The sequence below is a fragment of the Ictalurus furcatus genome, chromosome 8 (assembly GCF_023375685.1).
Source record: "Ictalurus furcatus strain D&B chromosome 8, Billie_1.0, whole genome shotgun sequence".
Classification (NCBI taxonomy): domain Eukaryota; kingdom Metazoa; phylum Chordata; class Actinopteri; order Siluriformes; family Ictaluridae; genus Ictalurus; species Ictalurus furcatus.
Window position 1 is genome coordinate 3893653 of NC_071262.1, and position 27164 is coordinate 3920816.

General features: G+C 41.3%; 1 protein-coding gene across 1 annotated transcript in view; it reads right to left on the reverse strand.

Annotated features, from left to right (window-relative positions):
- LOC128611084 (glutamate receptor 3) overlaps positions 1 to 27164 on the reverse strand; it is a 51194-nt gene that overhangs the window by 12863 nt on the left and 11167 nt on the right. Inside the window, exons 2-9 of the mRNA XM_053630338.1 lie at positions 26912 to 26965; positions 25512 to 25673; positions 24128 to 24295; positions 23795 to 23899; positions 22177 to 22284; positions 19300 to 19506; positions 15668 to 16041; positions 10495 to 10693 (exon numbers count right to left, since the gene is read on the reverse strand). Of these exons, the coding sequence (XP_053486313.1) occupies positions 10495 to 10693; positions 15668 to 16041; positions 19300 to 19506; positions 22177 to 22284; positions 23795 to 23899; positions 24128 to 24295; positions 25512 to 25673; positions 26912 to 26965 (1377 nt within the window). The remainder of the gene's footprint in view (positions 1 to 10494; positions 10694 to 15667; positions 16042 to 19299; positions 19507 to 22176; positions 22285 to 23794; positions 23900 to 24127; positions 24296 to 25511; positions 25674 to 26911; positions 26966 to 27164) is intronic.

The window sequence follows — 27164 nt, forward strand, 5'->3', positions numbered from 1 at the left end:
CTGGAGTTAGTGTGTCCAAACGAGGCTGAAAGAATGGGTTTTGGCATTGATCGCTACAGAAGAAATGTGAGCTGTCTCACTGCTTTATGAAGTCAATTCATCAATACCGGGCCAGGAATGAAATGCCTTGATGACCCAGGTCGGCTACTAAAGGCTTGATTGTTAAAGAGGAAGAGAGTGAGAGACAGACAGAGAGAGAGAGAGAGGTAATGAGTGATGGCGTAATGGGAGAACTATATATGATCATACTTCCATCATGTCTCAGGTCTCCGTTTAGAACAAGTCGTTCGCCCAGCACTTCACAGCAGTCGTTTAAAATCCAATTAAAAGGTGCGTGAATCAAAACGTTCGTCGCTGCTAATTAAACGGACATTCCGCTGGCCGATTATTGTCACCCCACACAGTTACATGCATCAGGCCTCTTCACTCTGTCTGTATTTTACCTCCTTCAAATGTAATGAGGAAGCATAATGCCGCTGTAAGTGTTCTTTCGAGACAACAACCTTGTCAGCGCTGCCAATTTATTTGGCTGAGAAAGAAGGCAGATGCTTTATTCAGTCTCCATTTCTACCCTGAGCTGCGATATGTCACTTCTACTGCTATGGATGTCCTCATAACAAGGTTCAGGACAAGACAGGAGAGGAGAGAAGGACAGGCCAGTGGAGATGAGAAAGGGTGCTACTGACTAAATCAGATCCAGGCTGAAGGTGTCACTGGTTGGGGTAAAGCCAACAGATGTAGTGTCAAAAATAACTATCACTACAATGTCTACAGCATCGTTTACATGTGACATTAATAAAACAGCACACATGGCGAAAGTGGCTGTAATGCGACATTGCTAAAACATCTCACAATTGCGATATCATAAGAACTCAAATGAGATAACGCGTGATTCTATATATTCTAATGGTTCTGATTAAAGCAAGGGCTGGGTGTAAAGATCTCAAGCTTTCTCAAAATAACAACGCGCTAATCTAACACAACGGCGCTTACTCACTAGAATTCATATCCATTTGACGAGGGAACAGATTAGCTTTCTTTTTCATATCTTTATTTCTAGTTATTTTTCTAACTTTAACTGTGCTGAACTCGCTAGAAACTTTTGACGTCTATGTCACAAATATACCTTATGCTCATACTCAACAACTTTTAGATGGCGGCACAGAGCCTGGCGTTACAGGGGAGGCTCGGAAACAAATGGCTCCTCACTGTCCGGGTCAGACGCCGTCCAGTCACACGCAACACAATAATGACCTAAAGACTCCCAGCTAACAGCTCATGAGCAGGATATACTGTAACAACAACAACATACCATCAAAAAAAAAACCCCTCTCCTGGTTCATAAACACGACATCTGGATAAGACCTCAGAAGAAACGGCGAATAAATGAAAGGAGGAGAAATGCAACCATTATAATTGGTCGTACTGTTTAAAGTCTATGTATAAAGAGGCACGATTTTGGAGCTATTCTGTCTAATTTATGCTTAATTAGAAGTGCTACTAAAAGCCCTCATGGTGTGTCAGAACAGCCGGAGAATCTTCTGTCAATCATCTATCAAACAACAGACTTGAATATTAGAACATTATCTGTTTTGTTTGTTTTTTTGCTGTTGGTTTATCTGAGAACGTACAGTATGTATAAAGATCGTTTATTAAAAGTATTCTTTTTGACTTGTGTTACAGTTTCATATGATTAAAAATGACTACATTACCATGATTTTAAGGGTCTATTTTAAAACGATTAAAAAAAAAAAAAGGCGTCGGGGCACACGGTGGCTTAGTGGTTAGCATGTTCGCCTCACTCTGACAGTGTTGGGGGTACGATTCTCGTCACGGCTCTGGTCCGTAACGTATGAATGTGTGTGTGATTGTGCCCTCAGATGGACTGGCACTCCGTCCAGGGTGTACCCCGCCTCGTGCCCCATGCTCCCTGGGATAGGCTCCAGGTTTCCCCGTGACCCTGAAAAGGATAAAGCGCTATAGAAAATAGATGGATGGATGGAAAGTATCACAGGTGAGATTATAAACAGCTCAGTTGCAGTGACTCGAATGAGAACAACATATTTTAAAAGTGAACAACCCTTCCTCCGTGGTATTGGAAATGTAGTTAAATGAATTGATTTGCTATGACCCAGTGCTGTCTGTTTTTGGAAAGCAACTTTTCCATTCTCCAAACGCCTCGGAAGCCCGATTGCCAGGAGGCGTGAATTAAGCTTTACACTGTAAAATAACTACAGAGGGAAAGAAATGTCAGTCATTTATTTTAATATATCTATTCGTTGTTTTTTTTCTTCTTCTTCTCAGTTCAACATAATTATGGCAGGTTGGACTTGCTTCAAGAAAATTGAAAGAAAAAAAAAAAAAAAAAACATTCCCTTCGGAATAATGAATGATTTCTTAATCAGAAATCAACACATTTTCGCTCATGTTAGTCCCTGCTGAGACTGCCTCACAGCACAGAGGCAACGCCAAGGCCTATTTTCCTAACTTCAAGTGCAGCTTGGCGTTCTTACAACCTGCTTTTGTGGATTTAGGTCACTTGACCCACTTACGAACTAAACACAAGTGACAAAATCAATGTATTTTAAATAAATAAGAACAAACAACACAGCTTCATAATGTCAATCGGAGTGTTGACACATTATTATACGCAATAAACTTAACAGAATTAATAAAAAAAAATTAAACACCAAACTTGCAAATATAAAACTTAAAGAAAACACATTTGGTGTAAATGTCAGCCTGGTTATTTGTACCTACTGTGTTACACTTCCCAGTCTGACTCTCTGTCACTGACCTTTGCCCTCTTTTCCTTGTTTATAATTGAACGTGGTTCTCTACTTATTCTTGACATCACTATCTTTGACCCTTGTCTGTTTTTTTCCCCCCCGCTCTGATGGACCGTAGCTTTCAAAAATATTCCTGACGTCTACCGTTAAAATGCAGAATAAAATCTGACACAGACGTCGGATGCGTTCATTCAAGCCAAAAACATTTTCCAGTTTCCACCCGCTCCTGCTTGACAGGAACGAAAACCTGCACCCACACTGGCCCTTTGCGGATAAGATTAGACACCCCTGGACTAGATCGTCAACGTTGCCTCAAATCAGACTGATTAAAACAGTTACGTTCTCTTTTATTTTGTAACTGTGGTTCATTTCAGACCACTTCAGAAGCCGTTGAGTCAGGTAATGCTGCAAAGTCTGAATAAAGCTGCTGACTTAATACTAACACCCACATAATCTGTATTGATTTTGGTTTAGGATGCATCTCTAAACGCACAGGCCACACGGCCTCTGAAAAAACCACGACGAGTTCTTTCCCTGCATTGCAGCTTTCATTCACCCTACTATTCTGTCCCTCCTTTATCTCCTTTGCTCCTTCCATCCCTTCTCCTCCAAGCACTACTAACCTGACTACCATCTTCTAGTACATGGCACTGTCCCTACTCCCTATTCAACATTTAACCGTTTCCCAAGTTTTACAGCATTTACAGTAGATTTAGGTATCACTGAGGTAAGCGTGTGCTAAAAAACCCCCACAGTACTAGGTCACGGTGTAAATATGGCACGTACCAAGACACCAAGGGATTAAGCAAAGAAGGAGTTGATGGTATTTCGGAGAAACAAGGTTGTGAGTAGAAACAGTAATGATGCTACATGTTTAAGTAAGAAAGTACATTGTAAATACTTCAAAATACAGGAAAGTTATTCAGCCTACAATGATGGCAGCGAGACATTATGACGGTATTACTTTAAACGTCCTCTTCTATTATCTACGGTGCTTTTTTGTCTCCCCTGTAAGGGTGATTCTAGTTTCAGCTTGTTATGCCAAAAGCTTATGCAATTATAAGGTATTTCACAATACATATTTTTCTTCTTAACACCTGGAAACTGAGGGATTGGAGTGAAATTTAGTTAGACTATTTGGCTACAGGAAGGACTGAAGGGGGCTTACTCAGGCATCAGCGTGCCTGATACCTGGAATATCAAACAAGTGAGTCTTGAGTCTTGAGTCTTGGTATATCAGTGCTTATGCTTCAGCTGGAATTAGACGTGATTATCTGTGGAGACAGAATTCCCACTGAAGGTTATTCGAGCTTATTGGTGGTGTCCTTCATTCTGCCCTCGCACATTCTCCACCCACAAAGCCTTCTGGCTGTAGCGAGAGCTTAGTTTCTGCATTTATAGAGACCTATTATATGAGCTCCAGAGTTCTCGCGCCATAATTGCTCAGATGTAAAATTGATTTTCGTGCTTAGAACAATGCAGCAAAGTCCATACTGATTCTACATTTTTTTGATTCCAGTATAATTAATCTGTAGATTTCGAGTAATACATTACATACACCGATCAGCCATAACATTAAAACCACGTGCCTAATATGGTCTAAGTCTCTCTTGCGTCGTTAAAACAACTCTGACGCGTAAAGGCATGGACTCCACGAGGCCTCTGAAGGTGTGCTGTGGTATCTGGCACCAAGACGTTAGTAGAAGATCCTGTACGTTGTGACGTGGTGCCTCCATGGATAGGACTTGTTTGTCTAGCACATCCCATAGATGCTCGATCAGGAATTCGGTGTCTAAGTCAACACCTTGAAACTCTTTGTCATGTTCCTCAAATCGTTCCTGAACAATTTTTTTGCAGTGTGTCAGGGCGCATTATCCTGCTGAAAGAGGTCACTACCATTATGGAATAGTGTTGACTTGAAGGGGTGTACTTGTTCTGCAATAGTGTTTAGGAAGGTGGTACGTGTCAAAGAAACATCCGGATGAATGCAGGACCCGAGGTTTCCAGCAGAACATTGCCCAGAACATCACACTGCGTCCGCCGATTTACCTTCTTCCCATAGTGCATCCTTGTACCATCTCTTCCCCAGGTAAGCGACGCACACACACGCACCCGGCCATCCACATGATGTAAAAAAAATTAATCAAAAATGTGATTCAGCAGACCAGGCCACTTTCTAATATTGGTCCATGGTCCAGTTCTGCTGCTCATGTGCCCATTGTAGGTGCGTTTGACAACATACACAGCAAGCTGTGATGCACTGTGTGTTCTGACGCCATTCTATCATAGCCATCATTAACCTCTTCAGCTACAGTAGCTCTTCCGTGGGACTCTGTTGATGGTTCACCGGTTGTTCTTGGTAGGTACTAACCACTGTTTACCAGGAACAAGACACCAAATCTGCCGTTTTGGAGATGCTCGTCTAGCCATCACAATTCGGCCTTTGTCGAAGTCGCTCAGATCCTTACGGTTGCCCATTTTCCCTGCTTCCAACACATAAACTTTGAGAACTAACCGTTCATCTCCTGCCTAATATATCCCACCTCTTGATAGGTGCCACTGTAATGAGATAATCAATGTTATTCACTTCACCTGTCAGTGGTTTTAATGTTATGACTGATTATACATTATATGGCCAAAGGTTTGTGGACACCTGACCATCACACCCACGTGGTTCTTCTCTAAACTGTTAGCACAAAGATACTATTGAAGCACACAATAGTGTAGAATGTCTTTGCATGCTGTAGCGTTAAGATTTCCCTTCACTTGAACTAAGACGCCCAATCATGTTCCAGTATGACAGTGCCCCTGTCCAGAAAGCTTCTTCACTGAGCACCTTTGGGAAGAAATGGAACACTGACTGCACCCCAGACCTCCTCACCTAACATCAGTGCCTGACCTCACTGATGCTCTTGTGGCTGAATGACTACAAATGCCCACGGCTACATTCTGAAATCTAGCAGAAAGCCTTCCTGGAGGAATCGAGGTTATTACAACAGCAAAAGGGAACTAAATCTGGAATATGCGTGTGATGGCCAGGTGTCCACATACTTTTGGCCGTATAGTGTCAAATAACAGTGGCAGTGATTGTGCTATAATGATTTCCATAAAAGTTATCATGACGATTCCATAATAAACTGCCCCAAAAATGTCAAATGAGTGCATCGCTTAGTTTGTTTTAATCACATATTATTGCCTACCAGCCGCTTCAGTATGGCGAGAAACAGAATGAAGAAAATCTCGCAATTTTCCTGGTTCCCATGTGAAAGCCAGCTGGCCACACTCTGAGCATAGTCGACAGCACCATGAAGACTTTCCCGTGTTGGAAAACATAAAGTTAAGCTTTTACCTAAGACTGCGCACTCGCCTCACACCTCCAGGGTCGGGGGTTCGATTCCCGCCGTGGCCCTGTGTGTGCGGAGTTTGCATGTTCTCCCCGTGCTGCGGGGGTTTCCTCCGGGTACTCCGGTTTCCTCCCCCAGTCCAAAGACATGCATTGTAGGCTGATTGGCGTGTCCAAAAGTGTCCGTAGTGTATGAATGGGTGTGTGAGAGTGTATGTGATTGTGCCCTGCGATGGACTGGCACCCTGTCCAGGGTGTACCCCGCCTTGTGCCCGATGCTCCCTGGGATAGGCTCCCAAAAGGAAAAGGATAAGCGGTATAGAAGATGGATGGATGGATGGATCATTCCAAGGTGTGTTCCAAGAATAATCTGCTTGATGAGACCATTTTAAAAGGTATTTTTATTGCACGTTCATTTTAATAGGCTGGCATTGAAATTTCATCAGCGGGCGAATAGTACTGTTGTAGCTGTTATTTGTGAGTACTGTGAGACAGTTGCAGTGTGTCTGAAGCAAGTGTTCACTCAGTGGGAAGGCACTCGTGTGGTTTCTGCAGGATGCACATGGGAGTCTCCCGTTTCAGCTGGTGCACATTACTGAAGAGACAGCTGTAGGCACTTTATGGAGCAATTGATCAAAGATCAAGTGTTTTTTTTTTTTTTTTTCTTCCCATCCTCGCAGTATATTATCCTCTTATTTGTTTTGTGGTTCTTTCAGTTCAGTGCGCGTTGTCTTTGACGGGAGAAAATGAGACCCGTTTATGCGGACTGCAGCATTTCCACGTGAAGCAAGACGAACATCGGGCAGTCCTGTGTTTATTAGAACGACTGCTCCTTTACAGGAGAGGCTGGATTTACACCTTTACAGATTTCATACCCCGTATCTCCTTGACCATGAACTCCATCACGCCAAGTATTTTACCTTAGGTGTGTTCTTCATTAGGGGGTGTTTGTCATAAGAAAAACCTCACATGGCCTAGATATTTGGTGCAATTTCAATTCAAACACAGAGAGTAATCAGCAATCAGAATAGAATGATTTTTTGTTGCACCATTGCACAAACCACACTCGTTTATTTCTAATTATTTATTGAAATGAAACTTAATTAGCAAATTATAAAGCTATGTAAAAAAAAAAAACAAACAAAAAAAAAACGACAACATTTTTTTAATGCAAATAGCATGAAATATTAATCCAGTACCTCAAAAATAAATGTGAACATAAATGTTTCATCAACATCTAGTGGTGTAAAATATTTATGCGTTCTATGCATTCTAGCCTATGGGGCATTTCATTCAATAAGCTGATTTTCTAGAAAGCTCCATTGCTAGACATTGGAAGGAGTGTTTTCACATCACTACTTCTAAGATGACTTAGTATATATGAAATTTAATTTACTTACTTAATTATAGTGTCGAGTCTCCGAGCCCCCCAACCCAGCCCCCCCCCACCCCCCCACCCCGGTGCAAACCACACCTATCTATAAAAGATCGAGGCAGGAACTATGCCTCGTGCAATGCGGAACAGGTAGAAATATCAGCATGCATGCCATATTGCTCTGCTTGCTCCAGAATCTTGGCACTCGCCCTAAACACCCACATCAATGAGTTTTGTGCAAATCCATAAGAGATGATTACGGGGGAAAAATATAAATAAGTAAACGGCGGGGATTGTGTCAAAAGACGACATATGTCTCGCTCAGAATGTTGTGGCTGATCTGAAACATCCAGCTGCTTTCTGCCGTCTGGGTCTAATTAAACCAGAATATGGTTCCTGAAAACCAGATCTGAAATAGAAGTCGAACCCCATTAATCAGTATTTTTTTTCCCCTGTCAGCCCTCTGATAGTTTTAATTAAAAGCCCCCTGGAACAGTGGTTCACACATGTCATCTCAGATTTGAAAGCCTCAGCGTGTCAGTAGGACACTCATTATATAGAATGTAGGAAATGCGCGAGTCTCTAATGGGCATCTGGTTGTCTGGCTGTAAACCTTTAATGACATCAAAAACCTGCCACCAAACAAGCCTGTAACTGATGCAACTTGGCTGAGGGACTCAGTAAGCGGCAACTAGCAAATAAGCGTTTCCTCCAACTAATGGAGAGAGTTAAGTACAGTACAGTATGTTCTGTATTTTTACACTCCAATTCCATTTACTTCTCAGCATGTACACATCCATTATATCCCCTCATTATTAAGAAAAAACACACACTCACTATAGAGTTCTGTTTGAGGTCATTTTGGATTGTACTGTAAACAGCTCGTACAGCAGAGTATATACATCCATCCATCCATCCATCCATCTTCTATACCGCTTTATCCTTTTCAGGGTCACGGGGGAACCCGGAGTCTATCCCAGGGAGCATCGGGCACAAGGCGGGGTACACCCTGGACGTGGTGCCAATCCATCGCAGGGCACAATCACATACACACTCACACACCCATTCATACACTACGGACACTTTTGGACATGCCAATCAGCCTACCGTGCATGTCTTTGGACTGGGGGAGGAAACCGGAGTACCCGGAGGAAACCCCCGCAGCACGGGGAGAACAAGAGTATATACAGTAAGTGCTTAAAATGAACTCAACTTCAGGACATACAGTAATGATGTCATCAAATATATTTTTGTGCGGTATAACGCAGGAGTGGCGAAGTCACATTCTTTCCCAGTTCAAAAGTGACTGAACTATATATTAATTCGGTGGAGCCTCGGTGGCTTGGTGGAGTCTCGGTTAAGATACAGGGTTCCACTAGATTTTAGTTTGTCAGTCCTATTTGGGCAATTTATGGGCCACATACTGTAGAATGTAGAACATTTCTACTACGGCTCACCTCTGGTAGACATGTGGCTCTGTTGTGGCAGTGCCCTGGCTGTACCTTTGAAATTTTCTGATTTGGCTCACTCCTAGTATATGTATCACTGTATAACTACATGCCTTTGGAAGTACAGCGTGGGCCTGATTTGGGCTGTCATTCAGTCCCACATCTGGGTCAGATGACAGTGAAAGGAAACGAGTTAACTGACCCAATGAGCAATGGAAAGCTCTAGAGTACTTACCCAGTCATGTTTCAGTTGACTGAATAGGCTAAAAAGTCGGGAGGTAAATTTATGTAATAATATAAAATGGACTAACTGACCATCACACCCATATGTGCTTGCTGAATATCTCATTACAAAGATAGTCCCCCTTTGCTGCAGTAACAGCCTCCAATATTTTGGGAAGTCTTTGCACTAGATTTTGGAAAATCGCCGTGGGGGCGTTCCAATTAATCCCACTCCAGCACTGGCAAACTATGTCTTTATGGAGTTCATTTTATGCACAGGGGCATTGTCATGATGAAACAGGTTTTGGCCTCAGTTCCAGTGAAGGGAAATCTTAAAGCTACAGCATACAAATACACCCTAGACACTTCTGACTTTTATCAGAAGCCCACTGAACCTACGTGTCCGAGTATGAGTAAAAAAAACTAATATCTTGGGCACGTGATCTGCATGTCCCAGGTGCCCAGGTTACTGATTTGCCCACTCTTGCAATGCAATCATGGTGCAATTGTTCTAATAAACAGTACACTGTAATACACTGTACCCTTTAAGAAAAGACATGAAAATCAATGCTGGAAAGTAGATCCAAAATCACTTGTGCCTCTCATCTAAACATGGCTGATAGTTCATTTCAGCCATAATTGCAACATCAGTCCCTCTGCGCCCGTGGCCATATTGCTTACTTCATCTCCTCCTGTCTTTCAAGTGCACTATTTGACCCCCAGGGCCTTTTTTCATCATGTCCAATTTGCTTGCCCAGGAAAAGCAACTAATTATATTTGGGGATTTGACTTCTTTGGATGGAAGGATGAGCTACAGGCTTTGATTAGACTGCTTTATCACTACCGGCCCCATTACTCTCCTGACTCTGATGAAACTACTGTACACAGTACAGGCTCCACAACTTCAACCTCCTTTAACAGCCAGCAATTTCAAAAGTCTTATATATAGGGAAAGAAGGAAATCCATCTCATGTCGTGTAGTATGGCTGGAACAACGTGAAATTCCAACCGACTCCATAAAACAAACTGGAGTAGACTTTAGATCGAGTACCTTAGAGCTTGGTAGCTCAGAATGCTACACGCGCCCTAACTTTATTTATTTAAGTCAAAGTTTAATTGGCGATCATCCAATTACCTGGATGAATAATTGGTACAAAAACCCAAGCAATGATTCAAATTAAATACACAAGACCAATGTGGCAGTCCAAAGGAAGATCTACTCAACAGATTAGACAATTATATTTCCTGTCAAATCAAATACCTCAAAGTTTTTTTTTTTTTAAGGGCGATTCAAGTACAAAATGAAGGCAAACTCACCCTAAAGAACTCTTTGGTAGAACCTGAGTCCAGCGTTCCATAGGCAATCTCTGTTTGTTTGGCTAGATCTTCTGCGCTCTCAATGGGCGAGACCATTCTCTCGACTGTGAGGAAGGCAGCCAGGTTAGCAGTATAGGACGAGATGATGATGAGGGTGAAGAACCACCAGACACCTCCCACTATTCTGCCCGATAAGGACCTGGAGAACATCCATACAAAATGTACTATTTAAAACATGACAGATGATAATCTCTGGTGATTTAAACTTGTATTATTCTACGTCTGATCCTGAAACAGACATCCGTGCAGTGCCTAGCACCAGTAATTGTTCATAAAGTATTTCTTTACCAATCCTTGTAGACCAAAAATAACAATCGGCATCATAACTATGACTAAAGAGGCAAATCAATTTAAACTGAGAAATGCACCAGAAAGTGAAGGTGACAGATTATTGTGGGAGAAGACATTTTGGTGTCAGGGTGATGCATGGCTAACAGCTGTGTCAGATTTTAAAATATTCTACTCAATCGGTAACGATAATGGCTGATCACTCACAATCCTCAGAATGCCTGAAATGACCCTTTATGCTCCAGTGTATCTAATGTAGCAGTGTGACACAAATTTCTGAGTACAACTCCTTTGTTATTTATTGAAAATTGCTAAAATTAGCAATGGCGAACAAATCAAAGGAAAATTTTAGCAATATACAGTAATGTGCAAAAGTCTTATGCACATGCAAAGAAATGCGGTAGGGCAAAGACGCCTTCAAAAACAATGGAATTAAATGTTTCTACATTAAAAAATACTATAAAGAGCAGTAAACAGTAATAAATGAAACAGAATCAATGATCAAGCGTTGCTGGTGTAACAACCCTTTGCCTTGAACAAAAAATTAGTAGTCTCAGGTACAATGTTTGCAGTTTTATAAGGAAATGATCTGTCAGTTTTATGGAATATCTTGCAGAACCAGACACAGTTCTTCTGGAGACTTTGACTGTCGCACTCGTATTTTATACAGTATCTCGCAAAAGTGAGTACACCCCTCACATTGTTGTAAATATTTGATTATATCTTTTCATGTGACAACACTGGAGAAATGACACTTTGCTACAATGTAAAGTAGTGAGTGTACAGCTTGTGTAACAGTGTAAATTTGCCGTCCCCTCAAAATAACTCAGCACACAGCTGTTAATGTCTAAACCGCTGGCAACAAAAGTGAGTACACCCCTAAGAGAAAATGTCCAAATTGGGCTCAATTAGCCATTTTCCTTCCCTGGTGTCATGTGACTTGTTAGTGTTACAAGGTCTCAGGTGTGAATGGGGAGCAGGTGTGTTAAATTTGGTGTCATCGCTCTCACACTCCCTCATACTGGTCACTGGAAGTTCAACATGGCACCTCATGGCAAAGAACTCTTTGAGGATCTGACATTAATAATAACAAAGCCTCAAAGGTGAGAGGCTATCACATGATGCTATAGGCTTCAATACAGTAATTATTTTTAATAGCCTATAATAGGCAGTAGAGATTTGACAACATAAAGTCCTACAGCATAAAGTCTAGTTCTAGTTCAATTGTGTTTGGAACAGCAGGTGTGCTTGCCAGGTTTCAGGAGAAAAATTGCAGTCCAACTACATCTTAAAAACCACACAAAAGATCTGAAACTAACCCCCTAAAAGATTGTTTTCCTTCTATTTCTCAGCCTTTGTGTGGGGTGGAAGAAAAGGTCATCATGGTGAACATGCATTTCTGATATACAAACATGATCTACTCCTTACTACTCCTTTTCCAATAGAACAATTCTACAATTACAATAGAAATGGTTCTGTGCATCGTAGACCCGTGGTCTGCACTTACACTTCGCTTTTGTTTTAGGAAATTTTATTTAGATAATTCGTTATAATCCAAGATCTTGGTGGCTGCAAGTTTTAAAAAAATAACCTATCCCAATTTGGCACCCTTGTCATTAACTGTCATGTCTGCTGCTCCTCCTTCGTTAAAAATGTTCATAGAGTGAGCATGGGGCAGTGTGATTTCTTCCCCAATGGGTATCTACTAGTGCTTGGTGCAGTTCCCATTTTTGACCACTAGGTGAAATAATAACTCTATGGTGCTACAAGGCCGCGAACATGCTGCGTCAAGATTGCGCAACATCTGGACAGGTGAGCAAATCAACAGAACAACGGCTTATATCTGTAAAATAGGAAAAAAAATCGTTGGTCATTCAAAAGAAGTAAGGGAGTAGAAAGCTTTATGAATGAGGACTTGATGAAGATTAACATTTGATGAAATGCTTACACATGTAATGAGACTCTATGCACGAGCTGCCACTGAACATTTAAATTGCTCTAGCTGAGGTAATTGAAATCAACATAACTATTAATAACCAATGTTGGGTTACTAACTAAACATGTCCGAGGTTTTTTCCCCCCAACACATCTTGATGTAAATATCATCAAACGAAAGCGGAAATTCCGATCTATCGCCTCATACGATAGATCGCCTTTTGACCTCAAACCAAAATGTCTTCAGTGTTTAGCTAAAGAACAAAAGAATTGGCCTTGCCGTTCCAGTACTTCTGGAGGGGACTGTATATGATTTCACACATTTCATACTTTTAATAGTGGCATTTCTGTTTAAAGTTTATTCATTTGGAAGAAATAAGAGGCTTTGCTCAGTTTTAGAGCATCTATAATTCAGCATTATGCCCAAGGGTCAAAGTGCAGTTATAATCTGGGCTTCTATTCCTAGAGGGGTCCCCAAAGTCATTTATTAAACAGTTCATACTGATTAAGCCTTTCCAGTAAGTGCACCAACTAAATCTGCACTTTATTGTCTGTGGTTGTTATAATCCCAGCAGCAAAATATATGAGGTGCAATTAGTTTTCTCTCTCTCTCTCTCTCTCTCTCTCTCTCTCTCTCTCACCCTAGGCACACAGGACCTATTTGTGTTGAAATTTAGATACAATTGATAGCTGTTTTCTAGCCTTGATGGCAATTTCCCGTCAGGCATGTTCTCTTGTGAAACACGTTAATGTCACAGAGCACTGCAGGATTTTATGGACGGATGCGGTGTAATTACTCGGTCTTCGGCGGTACTGACAATCGGGTAGAGAAGACAATAGTGTTGCTGAGTCATCAAAGTACCAGATTATCCTCGAGATGTATGCATATCAACTGCAAGAAATGACGCTTTGTATTCCTAAGTGAACTAAAATGCCAAGCAGAAATATTTAATGTATCTTAATGCTGATTTGAAACGTTTATGGTATTGGATTTGGGAGTCGACTGTGTGCAACTAGAGAGGAAGCTTTACAATGAACACACAAGGTCTTGCAAATACAATAGTAATCAATTTAACTAAATTACGTTTAAACTGACCGGTACTTTTCAGTCGATATAAACTAAGTTTAAGCCATGAAAGATGGTTCATTACAATCAATTGAATAATGTATTAAATCACCCAGAATAATCCGCTTAGCCGCGACGAAAAAAGATCCGTCATGAAAAATACAAAGCGTCTCATGGCTATGGTAACCCTACCAGCCAAAAAAGCTTCTTACTACTATTAAAAAGCTCTCAATTAAAAGTGTTTTCCTCCTCATTAAACAATATTAACAAGATGTGGTTTTTTTTTTTGTTGCATTTTTGTACTAAGCCCATTTGTTTGCGCTCAGTTCGGTTATTTGACTAAAGCTCTAACAGGCTCCACAGGAGAAATATTTGGAGATGTGCAAAGTGATCTGTGGCAGACTGCAGCATGATCGAGTCCTAATTAATCAGCTTCCTGCTGCTTTATTTAGGAACGGCATGAAACCATTTCAGGTGCATGCAAAGTAATGCAAAGAGACCGACATTAACATCGCTGAATAAAGGATAAAGATGAGAATAACTAAAAAAAAAACAAACAAACAAAAAGCCATATACTGAAACAAAAGCTAATGTCAAGAATGTCAAAATATGATTGTGATTGTGCTATAAACCAAAAATAAATAAATAATCATAATCACAACTGACGTATTTACATCTAACATCTTACATCTAACAACGTCAGATAATGTTCATATAGTTAGATAATATAATATATTATTGTATTATATTATTAATAGTTAGGTATCGGATGAAAATATTTCCTCGTATAATAATATATTTTTTTAAAAATATAATTTATCAATAACTTAGCATTTTCGTTTTGCATGGTTTCATGTTGGGAGCAGGAAATATAAAGCAGTAAACTAGAGTTATCCCAAATACTCAGCTTTCAAATTGCTTAATTAGTATATTTAGTAATGTTTAATCGGTACAGAATAAAGCACAATGGGGATGTGCTGTTACAGGACAGTCATCAGTGACAATAACAGCACATCTGTGTTCATTTGATTTATTTCTCCTGTCTCGTGCAATATGTCAAAAGTTGGATTTCTTCATTTATTAAAGAATAACACGTCATCATTTTAATGTTGTGGAATATCTGAGAAACAAGTTATATGAGTATGTTATAACGGCTATAACGAGTCGTTCCGTAGCCCTCTTAATATAAACCTTGTGGCTGGAATTATTGTCTGAACTGCTGTTATAGAAAATTCATCAACACCTTCTGACCAACCAGAATAGTGAATTCACCAACACAGAAACTGAGATATATAACTGTTGAAATAATTGTTCATTAATTAACTATTTATAAATAGTTTACTAGTAAAAGCTTAAAGTGTTACCATATGTATTTGCTGGCCTTTTACTGATCAAATGTAGAAGTATAACAGTAGGAAGACACCAAAAGCGAATATAAACTTCTGACATTAGTGAAATTTGCTTTTGTTAACCCGTTGTCCTGTGCACGGGACGCTAACGTGATAAATGTGACAAACGTGATTTATATCAGAGTAAACAAAAAAATTTATAGGAAACAAACAAAGCTTGTACTTTCAGTGTGTCCTACTGAGAACGGATCTCATTATCAGAGCAAAGCTTCTAAAACTGGATTGCAATTACTCAACATTTCCATTTCCTAAACTATTCTCAACAGCTATTATACAGTACGAATGCACAGACCCTTAACTTGAACGTTCAGACCCACAGTGGCATGAAGGATGGCTTTATATATATAAAAAAAAACATTTTTATGACTGTACGTTGCTAAAACGAGGAGAGTGGAATACTGATGAGGCCACCAACCTTGGTGAGATATCACAGCCCTGCTGCATGAATGCCCCCAGAGAGAACCACAGGCTGTTAAAAATCCCAAAGTCATTAGGCGGGTCAGGAGGAGTCTGGGGGTCTTTGGCTTCATCTGTCTCGTCCAGATGCCACTCGTACGGACTGAAGCGGCTCACGAGGAACAGCACCACGCTCACGCCGATGTAAGCGAACACAATGCACATCCAGATCTCATACGCCAGAGGGTCCAAGAAGGAGAACACGCCTGGCTTGGACTTCTGAGGTTTCTTGATCATAATAGAAATGCCCAAGCTCATGAAGGGCTTCGAAAAATCGATCACTTCTTCTCGAACCAGCGTTATAGTCAGTGGTGCGACCGCTATGTCCGCTCTCTGCGGGGGGGGGGAAAAAGGGGGACATGTTGCAGCATTTATTAGTGTCCTGCTTTTCTGGTCAACACAAACGTACATCCTGAAGTTAACGAAAGGCCTACGTAAGTAATATAGTCTAAATCAGGTCACTGTTTTTAGTATCTGATAGTCTTTACCCCTTCAATAAGCTCATCATCCAAATGATTGTTATTCTGAATGTGTAACGATGAGTATGGGCACATCCTCGTGTATGTGGGCAAATTGAAACGAAAACAAGGAAGAGATTCTAAATAAATGTTTTGCCTTTGCCCTAGGGTACAGCTCCCTAACACTGCAGAACTTATAATAAGGCTCCTGTTAAAAAAAGAGATGCTGCTCAAAAAAAAAAAAAATAAATAAAAAAAGAGGACATCCACTGCCTGGGAGCATCTAAAAAAGATATGCAAAGCATAACAGTTTTGACCGCATAGCGCAGAAAAGACAGCTGAGTGTTCACAAACAATTCAGTGGCTTAAGCCTTATGCTGACCTCCACTCCATCAGGCCTAAAGGAGACTGCAAATCTTTCGCCTAACACTTTCCATCCCCCTCATGCATCACCAACTGCTGCTCTGGGAACTGTGGGCTTGAGATGTGACAAGTAGAATCTGTAGCCGCTTCAGCTTTTGTCTCTCGAGGGCATTCGGATGTAAGGTCAGCAGAGATCCCAGATCTCAGATCTCTCCCCCGCCACTTATTGCATTAGTTATGCAATAAGTCAGGATAAGGTCATGGAAACTTTGCAGGTGACTGGTGGGTATAAAAGCACCCTGCAAATATTCATTTCCTTTTATCTTGCACTCAGTAGTGAGTGGAACACTGGCGTACTGTCTCAATAAATCATGGAATAATTTGCATATAAATAGCTAATTAAGTGTCTACCAGAAGTGATTTATCAGTAAGGCAGAAACACGCCTTGGATCTCTTCCTCTTGCACTATGGATAAATAATTAGACATGATCGTCTTTTCTAAATCCAGGGTGAAATATGCACTGAACACGTGCGCTATGGCAAACGGTGATCATATAAACTGCACTTTTGTATGATCCGAGTGGAATTTACATGGAACGTGAAGAAGAGTAAAATGAAAGATCTCAGATGATTAATGACAGTTTTCCATATACTCATTTTATTATTATTATTATTATTATTATTATAATGATTAAAGTTGAAAATATGCTGCAATGATACAGGCGGGAGTTTTTACGTGACTAATAACAGCTTCTGGTACAAACTATCAATTTGTGGATGACGTCGTATTGCGCTTCGTTGCTCATAATACAACTGAACTGAAGATTTAAGAAAACACAAACCTGAGCAAATAGAAATTGAAAAAAAATTTAACCTGTCATCACAGTCACACATCATTGTGCCATGTAATAACCAATTCAAGCTAATGCGGATCTCATCATGACAATCAGTACTGAGCAACAACAACAACAACAACAACATCACAAAAAAACAAAAAAACAAAACCCTGTACAGATCAACATATGAGGGTGACCTTTAAAATGCAAGGAGATTAAAATAAATATTCTGGTCAAAATGCCATGCCAGTATTAGTCCTAACTGTCCAGGCTGATATAGCACAACGGGTATTCTAGACCAGACTAAAAGGAAATTTATTTCTTCGTCTCCTACCAAGAGTGGACTTTTTTTTTTTTAAATTCATTTTGAGTGTAATTTCAACCCACAGCACATCAAAACCAGACAATTTCTGTGGATGATAGTTAGGAAATTGAACAGATGAGGTAACCCAACCCTCATGCATTTTATATACGGCCTCCCTCTCCGTGTTCGGTGCAGGTCAGAAGAATCGGGAATGATTTCACTGGCTTTGCCTGCATTTACAGCACTGAGCACTTTGACAAATGCAAAAGTGGATGCTTGCCCTGGTACAAGCAGCGGAAGTGGCTTTCTGATGTAGTGATGCTGAGATGAATCAGCGGGCAGCACGCTGTGAAGCATCAGACCACGAAACACAATATCACCTCGGGTTTTGAACCGGCTTTAGCCGCCCCTTAGAGAGATAAATGGATTCTATTGTGTGTAATGACATCATACCAACTGGCAACAGTACCTATATAGTTTTTTTTTTTCCCTTTCTTTTTTATAGAAACTTAAATTTTTTAATTTTTTAAATGGACATGGAACTAATTCTTTGATGTGCAACTTGTCAGGAGAGGTCACGTGACATGAACTGTTTGAGGTGAACGTACTGTACACGTAAAAAAGAGCAGAAATGCATGGTGTTTGAATTTTATGCACCGCAATTTTGATTATTTCACAATATGCATGAATTGTAGTTTATGTGTTGCGTATTAGACAATATTAATACATTACATTACTTACTGAATGGAAGTCAGGCACAACTTGGCTGCGACAGTATTATACGTATACGGGCTTGGAAAGCTTACAGCACATGATTATGAAATACACTGACTTTAAAAGACAAGATACATCACACTATATGGCCAAAGATTTGTGGCCGTTTGACCATCACACCCATATGTGGACCGTCCCCAAACAGCGGCCTCAAAGTTTGAAGCACCCAATCGTATAGGATGTCTTTATATGCTGTAGCGTTACAGTTTCCCTTGACTGAGAGGGCTAAGGAGCCCAAACATGTTCCTGCATGACAACGCCTCTGTGCACAACACGAGCTCCATGAAGACATGATATGCCAAGGTTGGAGTTGAAGAACTCGAGTGTCCTGCACAGAGCCCTGACCTCAACTCCACTGAACACCTTCAGGATGAACTGGAACACCGAACCTCCTCGCCCAACACAGTTCCTGACCTCATTAATGCTCTTGTTGCTGAATGAGCACAAATCCCCACAGCCACGCCCGAAAATCCAGTGGAAAGCCTTCCCAGAAGAGTGGAGGTTATTATAACTGTAAAGACGGACTGAATCCGGAATGGGATGCTCAACAAGCACGTATGGGTGTGACAGTCAGGTGTCCATAAACTTTTGGCCGTATAGTGTAAGATTGTACAACATGTGAAATGGTACATTGTCCTCATTTGTTGTCATAAGTGCTCTTTTGAAATATCTATTCCCTTGCCAATGTCTGTGCACACCTCCTTTCCCAGTTCCCACTTAATCATGAATGTAGCAGTAGCATACAGGCCTTTGGTAAAGTCTTCAAAACATGCACATACACACGACTGAGATATTCCGAAAAAGAAGAACGAATTAGTAGAGAGAGGTAAGGTGGTAAAAATGGACTGGTACTCACCCCATATACTAGTTCACCCACCATCCCGTTCCATGTCTTGGTCTCTGGGTCACGGGCGCCATACTTGCCGTCCATGACTATAGACAGTCTGTACTTAATCCCAACGTGTTTGGCTATCTCGGAAGCTAAATCGACACAGTAGCCTTCATACTTCTCATTGCCTTCCAGATGCATATGGTTTTTCTTGTACATCACATACGGCGCTTCCTGTTAATCAAACACACGCTGGTTTATTGTCACCTGTGCGCGCCAGTCACCAGAGCCGAACGACAGCTGAGCAGTGAAGAGCATGCAAGGGCGTGCGGGGTAATCATATACAGACCTGCTCAGTCTCCTTCTCTCTGTCTCTCTCTCTCACACACACACACAGACACACACACACTGTCACTCATTTTCACTTTCTAGATCTCCTTTCGCTTTATAGATCACTCTTTACCCCAGACACACACATACACATGTACAAAAATCAAACAGCATGACATCAAGAACAAGATGGATGAGACAGAGAGAGCAAACATGGAGTCATATGATCTTGGCGAGACCCCTTTGCTAATGCACCCAGCCCCTACTAACAATATGGACGTGAAGATGGACGGTGAACAATGGCACGGACACACACTGACCCACACGCTCGCTCTGTGTTGGAGTAGGGGCTGAGTTGCATTATTTTCACACTAACAAGCAACAAAGCGACAAGTTCATTTTCTAAGTGCGTGTGCGAGAGATAACCACGATTTCTCCGACAGCTCAAAAAAAAAAACAACAAAAAAACCCCCCAAACATTTGAAGTGAGGTTTTCTCAATTCTATGCTAATTAGGTAAGACCAATTAAAGCCAAACAATTAGCTCAAATGAGTCCTTGATTAAGTCCTTGACTATGGCATGTGTTGTACCATATTTGTTCAGTTCCCCACTAACAACTTTTAGTTCCTACTTCCCATTTACTATTTGAAAACAGAATATAACCCTGGCTTCATCTTCTTCTGTCATATGCGACCTCTCAATAAACGTGACACATTACAACAAAAAATAAAGCTCGGACGGAAGCAGCTGGGATCGTTTGCGCCTCTGGTGAGTTAGCTTGCTTTGCTAACTTGGAGTATAAAGCCTAGCATTTAACATATAAATCAAACAAATATTTTTCACATCGATTCATCCATACATTTTCTATACCGCTTATCCAACAGGGTCACGGGGAACCTGGAGCCTATCCCAAGGAGTACTGGGCACAAGCCAGGGTGCACCCTGGAGCATCGCAGGGCACAATCACATACACGTTCACACACTACGGACACTCTGGACATGCCAGTCGGCCTACCGTGCATGTCTTTGGACAGGGGGAGGTAACCCCTGCAGAACGGGGAGAACATGCAAACTCTGCACACACACAGGGCAGCAGCGGGAATCGAACCCCCGACCCTGGAGGTGTGAGGCGAACGTGCTAGTTAGAAGCACTGTCATTTTGTCTACTAGCATTTTTCATCAGAAATATCAAAACAAACAAACAAACAAGCAAATGAAATACTTTCGACAGGACACGCCCACAAATGACAACGATAGCAGTTGCTATGCCCCTACTGGACAAAAGACAAACTACAAATGACTTGTTGCTTGCTAGTGTGAACGTAAGGTGAGAGATAGGGTTGGTGGTCAGGGTCTTGAGAGGTGATTTCCTTTTCATAAAGTAAATGGCAGTGACTGGAGACAGACAAATCTGCTTCAAGCATGTCGCACCATTGTGTGGCAAAGACATATCATTCCAGAAAAAAAACAGTGAAGGACACGAGCATACATACTAGTAGATAAATGCATCATTAAGATTAAAAAAAAAAATCTCAAATACCTGGCCACACCTGTACCAGTACTTCTTTTCTCTCTTGTCTTTCCATTAAAGGCACAGCAGCAACAGCAGCTTTTTTTTTTTTCCTTTTTTTTTTTTTTTTTTCGCACATCATTACCAAACCATAGGGCTTCATACACACAGAGAGCTTCCCTATTAGAGTCAGAGACAATTTGGTTGCCAGTGGGGTAGCAATGGTTTGTTTGCTTTGCTTTGTGCTGAATACATCCTTTCACCTTGTCTTTTCCTGGACACTCTCCATTGCAAGCTAGTGAGTATGGATCTGATGACGATCAAAACAACTCGGGGCTGTTTATTGTTTCATGCAAAAGTCATTGTACACATTTGTAGTAGGAGAGACATCACGATTAGACTTAATGTTTTGTTCTAGTTCTGTGCTTGGTTTAGAAGCATTAATCAAATTGAACGTGGAAAAATCAAGGAGTCAGAGAAAGCAGAAGGTGAAATGAATTTTTAGTAGCGGTGTAATCTCCTGGTTTGTGTATAATGAAAAAAAAAAATTAGAACGAAGAAAAAAAAAAAGGCTAGCCTGATGATCATCCCTGTCCTCCCTGTTTATTTGACTTAGCCTCAGACAAACCATTGAACCCTGCTGTGATTTCGCTGGCTGGTTGATTCTGTGTGTCATGACCATTTACTTGATGAGCGGAGACAGGTCTTACTTACGTATGCACTGTATGTCAAGTTTGATGATGGAAACATAAATGAAAAAAAAAAAACCCAAAACAAATAAAAACATTACCATTGTACCAAATGCCGTTATTGTGATGTCACTGCTATGACAGGCCACTGGAATATGGGAAATCAAAATGCTTTGTCACCCACACGGATACAGTTGAAACACTCATCGTGTTTTTCGCCCCTCGACTGTTTCAACGTGTAGTGAGTGGATGGAAAGCAACGCAAAAGAAATATACTTCTAGCCGCCCAGGACAGAATGTATCAAACTGTGAGTCTACACCATGACCCTGAGTGGCAGAATATGTGACACATTTAAAACATTGTGGAACGTGTACCATAATAGTAGTGACCACAATTGTTCGGTTTTCCACTGAGGATGAATCGTTGCTGTATGGCAGATCCATTATATTTACAAAGCGCTCAAACTCGTTCCAGTAGCCGATCTGCGAAAGGGAAAACATTGTTGTTATTATCAAAAACGACAGCCATTTTAAGCACATTAACGCTTTTTTTTTTTTTCCCTCTGCCCTCGGTCTTTTTTCGCCTCCTTTAAAATAATAATTTCACGTACAGACAAGAAGCTAAAGAGGCTGCCGGAGATGTATAAAGCTATAAAAGCGTTCTCTCAAAAGACTATGTTCATTAAAATGGCATTAGGTGCATGAGCTGCTATTGCTTCCTGTTAAATGGGAGTGGAAGTAGGAGTGTGTCTGGCAGACAGCTTTTAAATACGGAGAATGCTTACAATACAAGCATCGGGCAGCTCTCAGAACGGCGCACGCACAAATCAGCTGAGCAGTCAGAAAAAGAGAACAAGGAAATGTGAGGAGTGTGCTGCTTAGATGTTATTTGGTGGCATGAAGTGCTACTTGTTTATCCTCAGATTAATAGATGAAGTCACTCAGATGCAGCGTCGGTTTGCTTCCATTAACAAGCCAGTGTTTTTAAGCTGGACTAAACGAGACTTTCTAAACTGTAGCACAAGACCCAGACTGCAATCATATAGTGCTAGCCGCTTAGTAAAGGAGTGCTAGCGTTAGCACTGCATCAGGCTGAAGTGGCATTGATGTGGGAGAAATTGAGCCCTCATATAAGCTGCAAAGACAAACCGTGTCCCATAAACCACTAGATTGTTCCAAGTATTCAACTGCTCGAAGCATGCGCACATTGAGACTTCAGTTGCTATGCTAAGTGAAGCAACGCTTCAGCGAACTTTCCTTATTTCTCACTTTGCAATCACGGTCAGACTGACGTTTCGTATTTCTAAAGACGTACTAGACGTAAGTTGATATATAAAGTGTGACGCTCTCTTTTATAGACATCCATTCTGAGACATCTCCTGTATTTAAGTGGTTTTACACCGTGCGTTTACTTATGTAGGCTTTTAAGATTACGACTTCATTTCAAGAATATTAATAGTAATACTACTCTTATTACTTCATTTTATGCTCACTATCACACTGTATGAAATGATACCAGGAAAACCTTTTTTTTTTTTTTATTTGGCTGAATTCTGTCACAAACCGTGCCCCAGTGTGTTCTCCATGTCAGATTATACAATGAAGAGTCGCTAACGATAGACCTGTGACTAAGACGATACATACGTTTCGCTTGCATCCTAAAGTCAGTGCGATCTGGGCTTGCGCAAATGGGGTCACGTAAATAGAAAGGAGACGCAATGAGGAAAATCATTTTTCCTTAGTTTCACTCGACGTATTAAACAAGCTACATCCAAACTCACTCTGAATATCTAATATCAAATATCAAAGAGAGCCATCACTTTATAATCACTTTATAATAACCCGACCTTTACGAGTGATTGACATTCTATCTGATTGACTTCTACAGTCTACTTCAAAAAGCGAGAAGGATATATTTTAAAGGACGCATATTTGCAAACCCTCTCCGCTCTGCTTTTATGATATCTAGAAGGATTTCAATTTGTTTGCATACCTTTCTTGGCCCGCCTGCTTTCATCTCATAAACGTCGATAGTGTAGTTTGATCTGCGGCCGAAACTGTCAAACTGGATATTGCCAGTCATCCCTTGCACTTGGACCTGCCAAGGAAAAGTAAGGAAGAAACCTGACGAAATAATGGGCAGCACTCCAAGCCTCCAAGGCCAAATGGAAGGTGGCAGCGCATTGCAATAGTTTCATTTACAGCTGCATGGTGAGCAGGCATGGCTGAACAGTTCATTTTGAGGAACTTGATTTTGGGGGTGGTGATGGGGGGCTAGTGTGTGTACAAGAAAGTCAGAGCTGAGCTGCACGGCGAATTTTCCTACCATTTTGAGAGCCCTCTCGATGTCGATGCCTTGACTCCAGGGAACTGCCGGATTGGCCAGGCAATCTCCAGCACTGCCCCGCCTTGAGACATCCACGCGCTGGCGCCGTAGGTACCGGAACGCCTCCGCTATCACCAGGATGGCATCGTAGGACAATGCAGAGGTGTACTGCACAGAGAGACCACGAGATGAGTACTGCACTACCTTTCTTACTGTCCACTAGTCCCCATGCTGAGACTTTGGGACAACCTGGACTACATCCTTCCTTTAGTCGTCGTGTTCACCGCACAAATGAATGCTTTCTTAGTTCTTAAGCACCTGGTGCAACTCGAGGACTCATTATCAAGCCCTTTGTGAGTTAAAGCCGGTGTATTAATTTATCCGTATTAGCGCTGTGTGCAGAAAGCTACATAGCTGTACAATGAATCCTCTAGGGCTGAAACTGAGCCCAGTTAACACTTCGCAAACCTTCCATACTGAGCACGAACAACAATATGTTCAAGGATAAAAACCAGCAACTCATCCTATGTACGTACATGTATCTAGCTTACACTGTTCTATGCAGGATAATTGCAATGCATCGCCACATATAATCATAACTTGGTCTGACATTAAACAGAAAGAAGATTCATGCCATGCTGTTCTATTCATATTTACAAAAGTGCATTGTTTCTCCTTGTGGAAACGGCTCTACATTGGGTTCTAATTACAGTGACGTGTAAAATGTTTAGCATTGTCTGGAACAGTATTTCAGTCCTATTGTTGTTGTGAGGTGACACCTGTAATTACGCTGCATCTCACCGAACAAGCCTGGAACGCACTGACATCCACTAATTTGCAGTGAGCAATAGTTTTTGTTTTCTGTTACATACCGAAAGCTTTACATGGAGATTCTTGGAATTGATTTTTTATAAGTGTGCAGACCCACAGATCAGGTCCACTTTTATTCACCGCTATTATGCATGAACACTAGATTAGTACTTTTTATGCAAAAATAAATAATCCAAAGCCAAATCCTGCTCTAGAAATTTCTTTGACCTGTTTGGCGATTTGATGTCAGCCCACACCTGCATGACTCACTGAAGTATCACTTTAAATCTCTTTGCTGATTTTTGTTTAATTAGATGTAAATTGAATCTCCGGTTCGAACTCAGCTTTTAGACTGGACATCAATAAATCGACTGCAGTGAAGGGGTGGGAAAGCAGACGAGGAAAAGGAGACAAGAACGAGGAGAAAGCAGGAGGAAAGAGAAGTAAGCAGCAATGGCTACTGAAGAAGACAGAGGCGAAGGGAAGACGGGAACCGAGAGCGAAATGAAAAAAACAGAAGGCTGTCGATAAGGCATAATGATGCTTTTTCTAGTGTACGACATGAAAGGCTTACCTTCAGAGGTGTGTTCCTTGCCTCTGGGAATTCTCTTTCATCTAACCGGTCCCAGCGCTGAAGGAACTGCTGCACGACAGGGTTTTCAGGATTGATTATTTGAAAGCCACTTATGTTTGCGCCACCGACATACACTTTGTCCAGGCTCACATTGGAGAAGCCCTGAAAGGAGAACGAAAACGATAAAGAAACTGGGAGAGAACTGCGGGATAAAATGAAAGCGCTCGTTATAAATCAGCACAGATTTGGTGTTAGTGTATTTTATAACTACACGGTGATACAGTGCGTGTACATTTGGTATTTTGATAAAAGACAAGATATACTGCATGCAAACAACTACTAGCACTATTCTGAATATGTATAATATAAACACGCAAACAAAAATAAACAATGAACCGAACAACCAAATAAATAATACAGAAAAAAAATCCATCCGTCCATCCAATCGTCCGTCCGTCCATCCAATCGTCCATCCGTCCATCCAATCATCCATCCATCCATCCATCCATCCATCCAATCATCCATCCATCCATCCATCCATCCATCCAATCATCCATCCATCCATCCAATCATCCATCCATCCAATCATCCATCCAATCTTCCATCCATCCATCCATCCAATCATCCATCCGTCCAATCCTCCATCCATCCATCCAATCATCCATCCAATCATCCATCCATCCATCCAATCCTCCATCCATCCATCCAATCATCCATCCATCCATCCATCCATCCATCCAATCTTCCATCCATCCATCCATCCATCCAATCATCCATCCATCCATCCATCCAATCTTCCATCCATCCATCCATCCATCCATCCAATCATCCATCCATCCATCCATCCAATCATCCATCCAATCTTCCATCCATCCATCCATCCATCCATCCAATCATCCATCCATCCATCCACCCAATCCTCCATCCATCCATCCATCCATCCAATCATCCATCCAATCATCCAACCATCCATCCATCCATTCATCTCTCTCTGGGAGTTTTTTTTTTGCTCCACAGCCCTGCCCAGAGCTAAAATACAGTGATGTTTCTGAAAACTATACTCATTCTTACTTCATCAAACATCACATTGTTGACAACAGGCTAATCACATAGGGATATCTTGTCATGGAAAACCAGCTCTCTGTTCAGTAGAACACTGGATCTGTAGTCCATGAGTGTGAATGGCACAGTGTCTTTACTCAAAGTGTGGTAAGATACAGTAAGAGCTACATAAGCACTAAACCGTGGGGTACATATAGTACACATAGCCACAAATGTATTCAAGAGTTATAGAGTTACACCTACTCAGAGTAGGCCATATTACTGTTCTTCCTACATATCTCTGTAAGTATGTTCTTTCACTTGCCCAGTGAAGGGAAAACCTTGTGGGAGAGACTCACCAGATTGGCTAGGATGTAATGGTAGCCTCGGCTGTTCTTGCCCAGGGTCACGACCTGAGGGAGGAGAATCAATAATGGTTAGCCAGCCATGTAAGAGCCATCAGGCAGATATAAGGCGCTGTGTTAAGCTCTCTCAGTGCCGTTTGCATAGCAGACCGACTTAAACACAGTGGCGGCCTCCTGCGAGGTGACAAAGGAGCTAAATGCTGATGGATGTCTCTTCACTCTGGGAGGGCTGCCTGAGGTGTTGTCA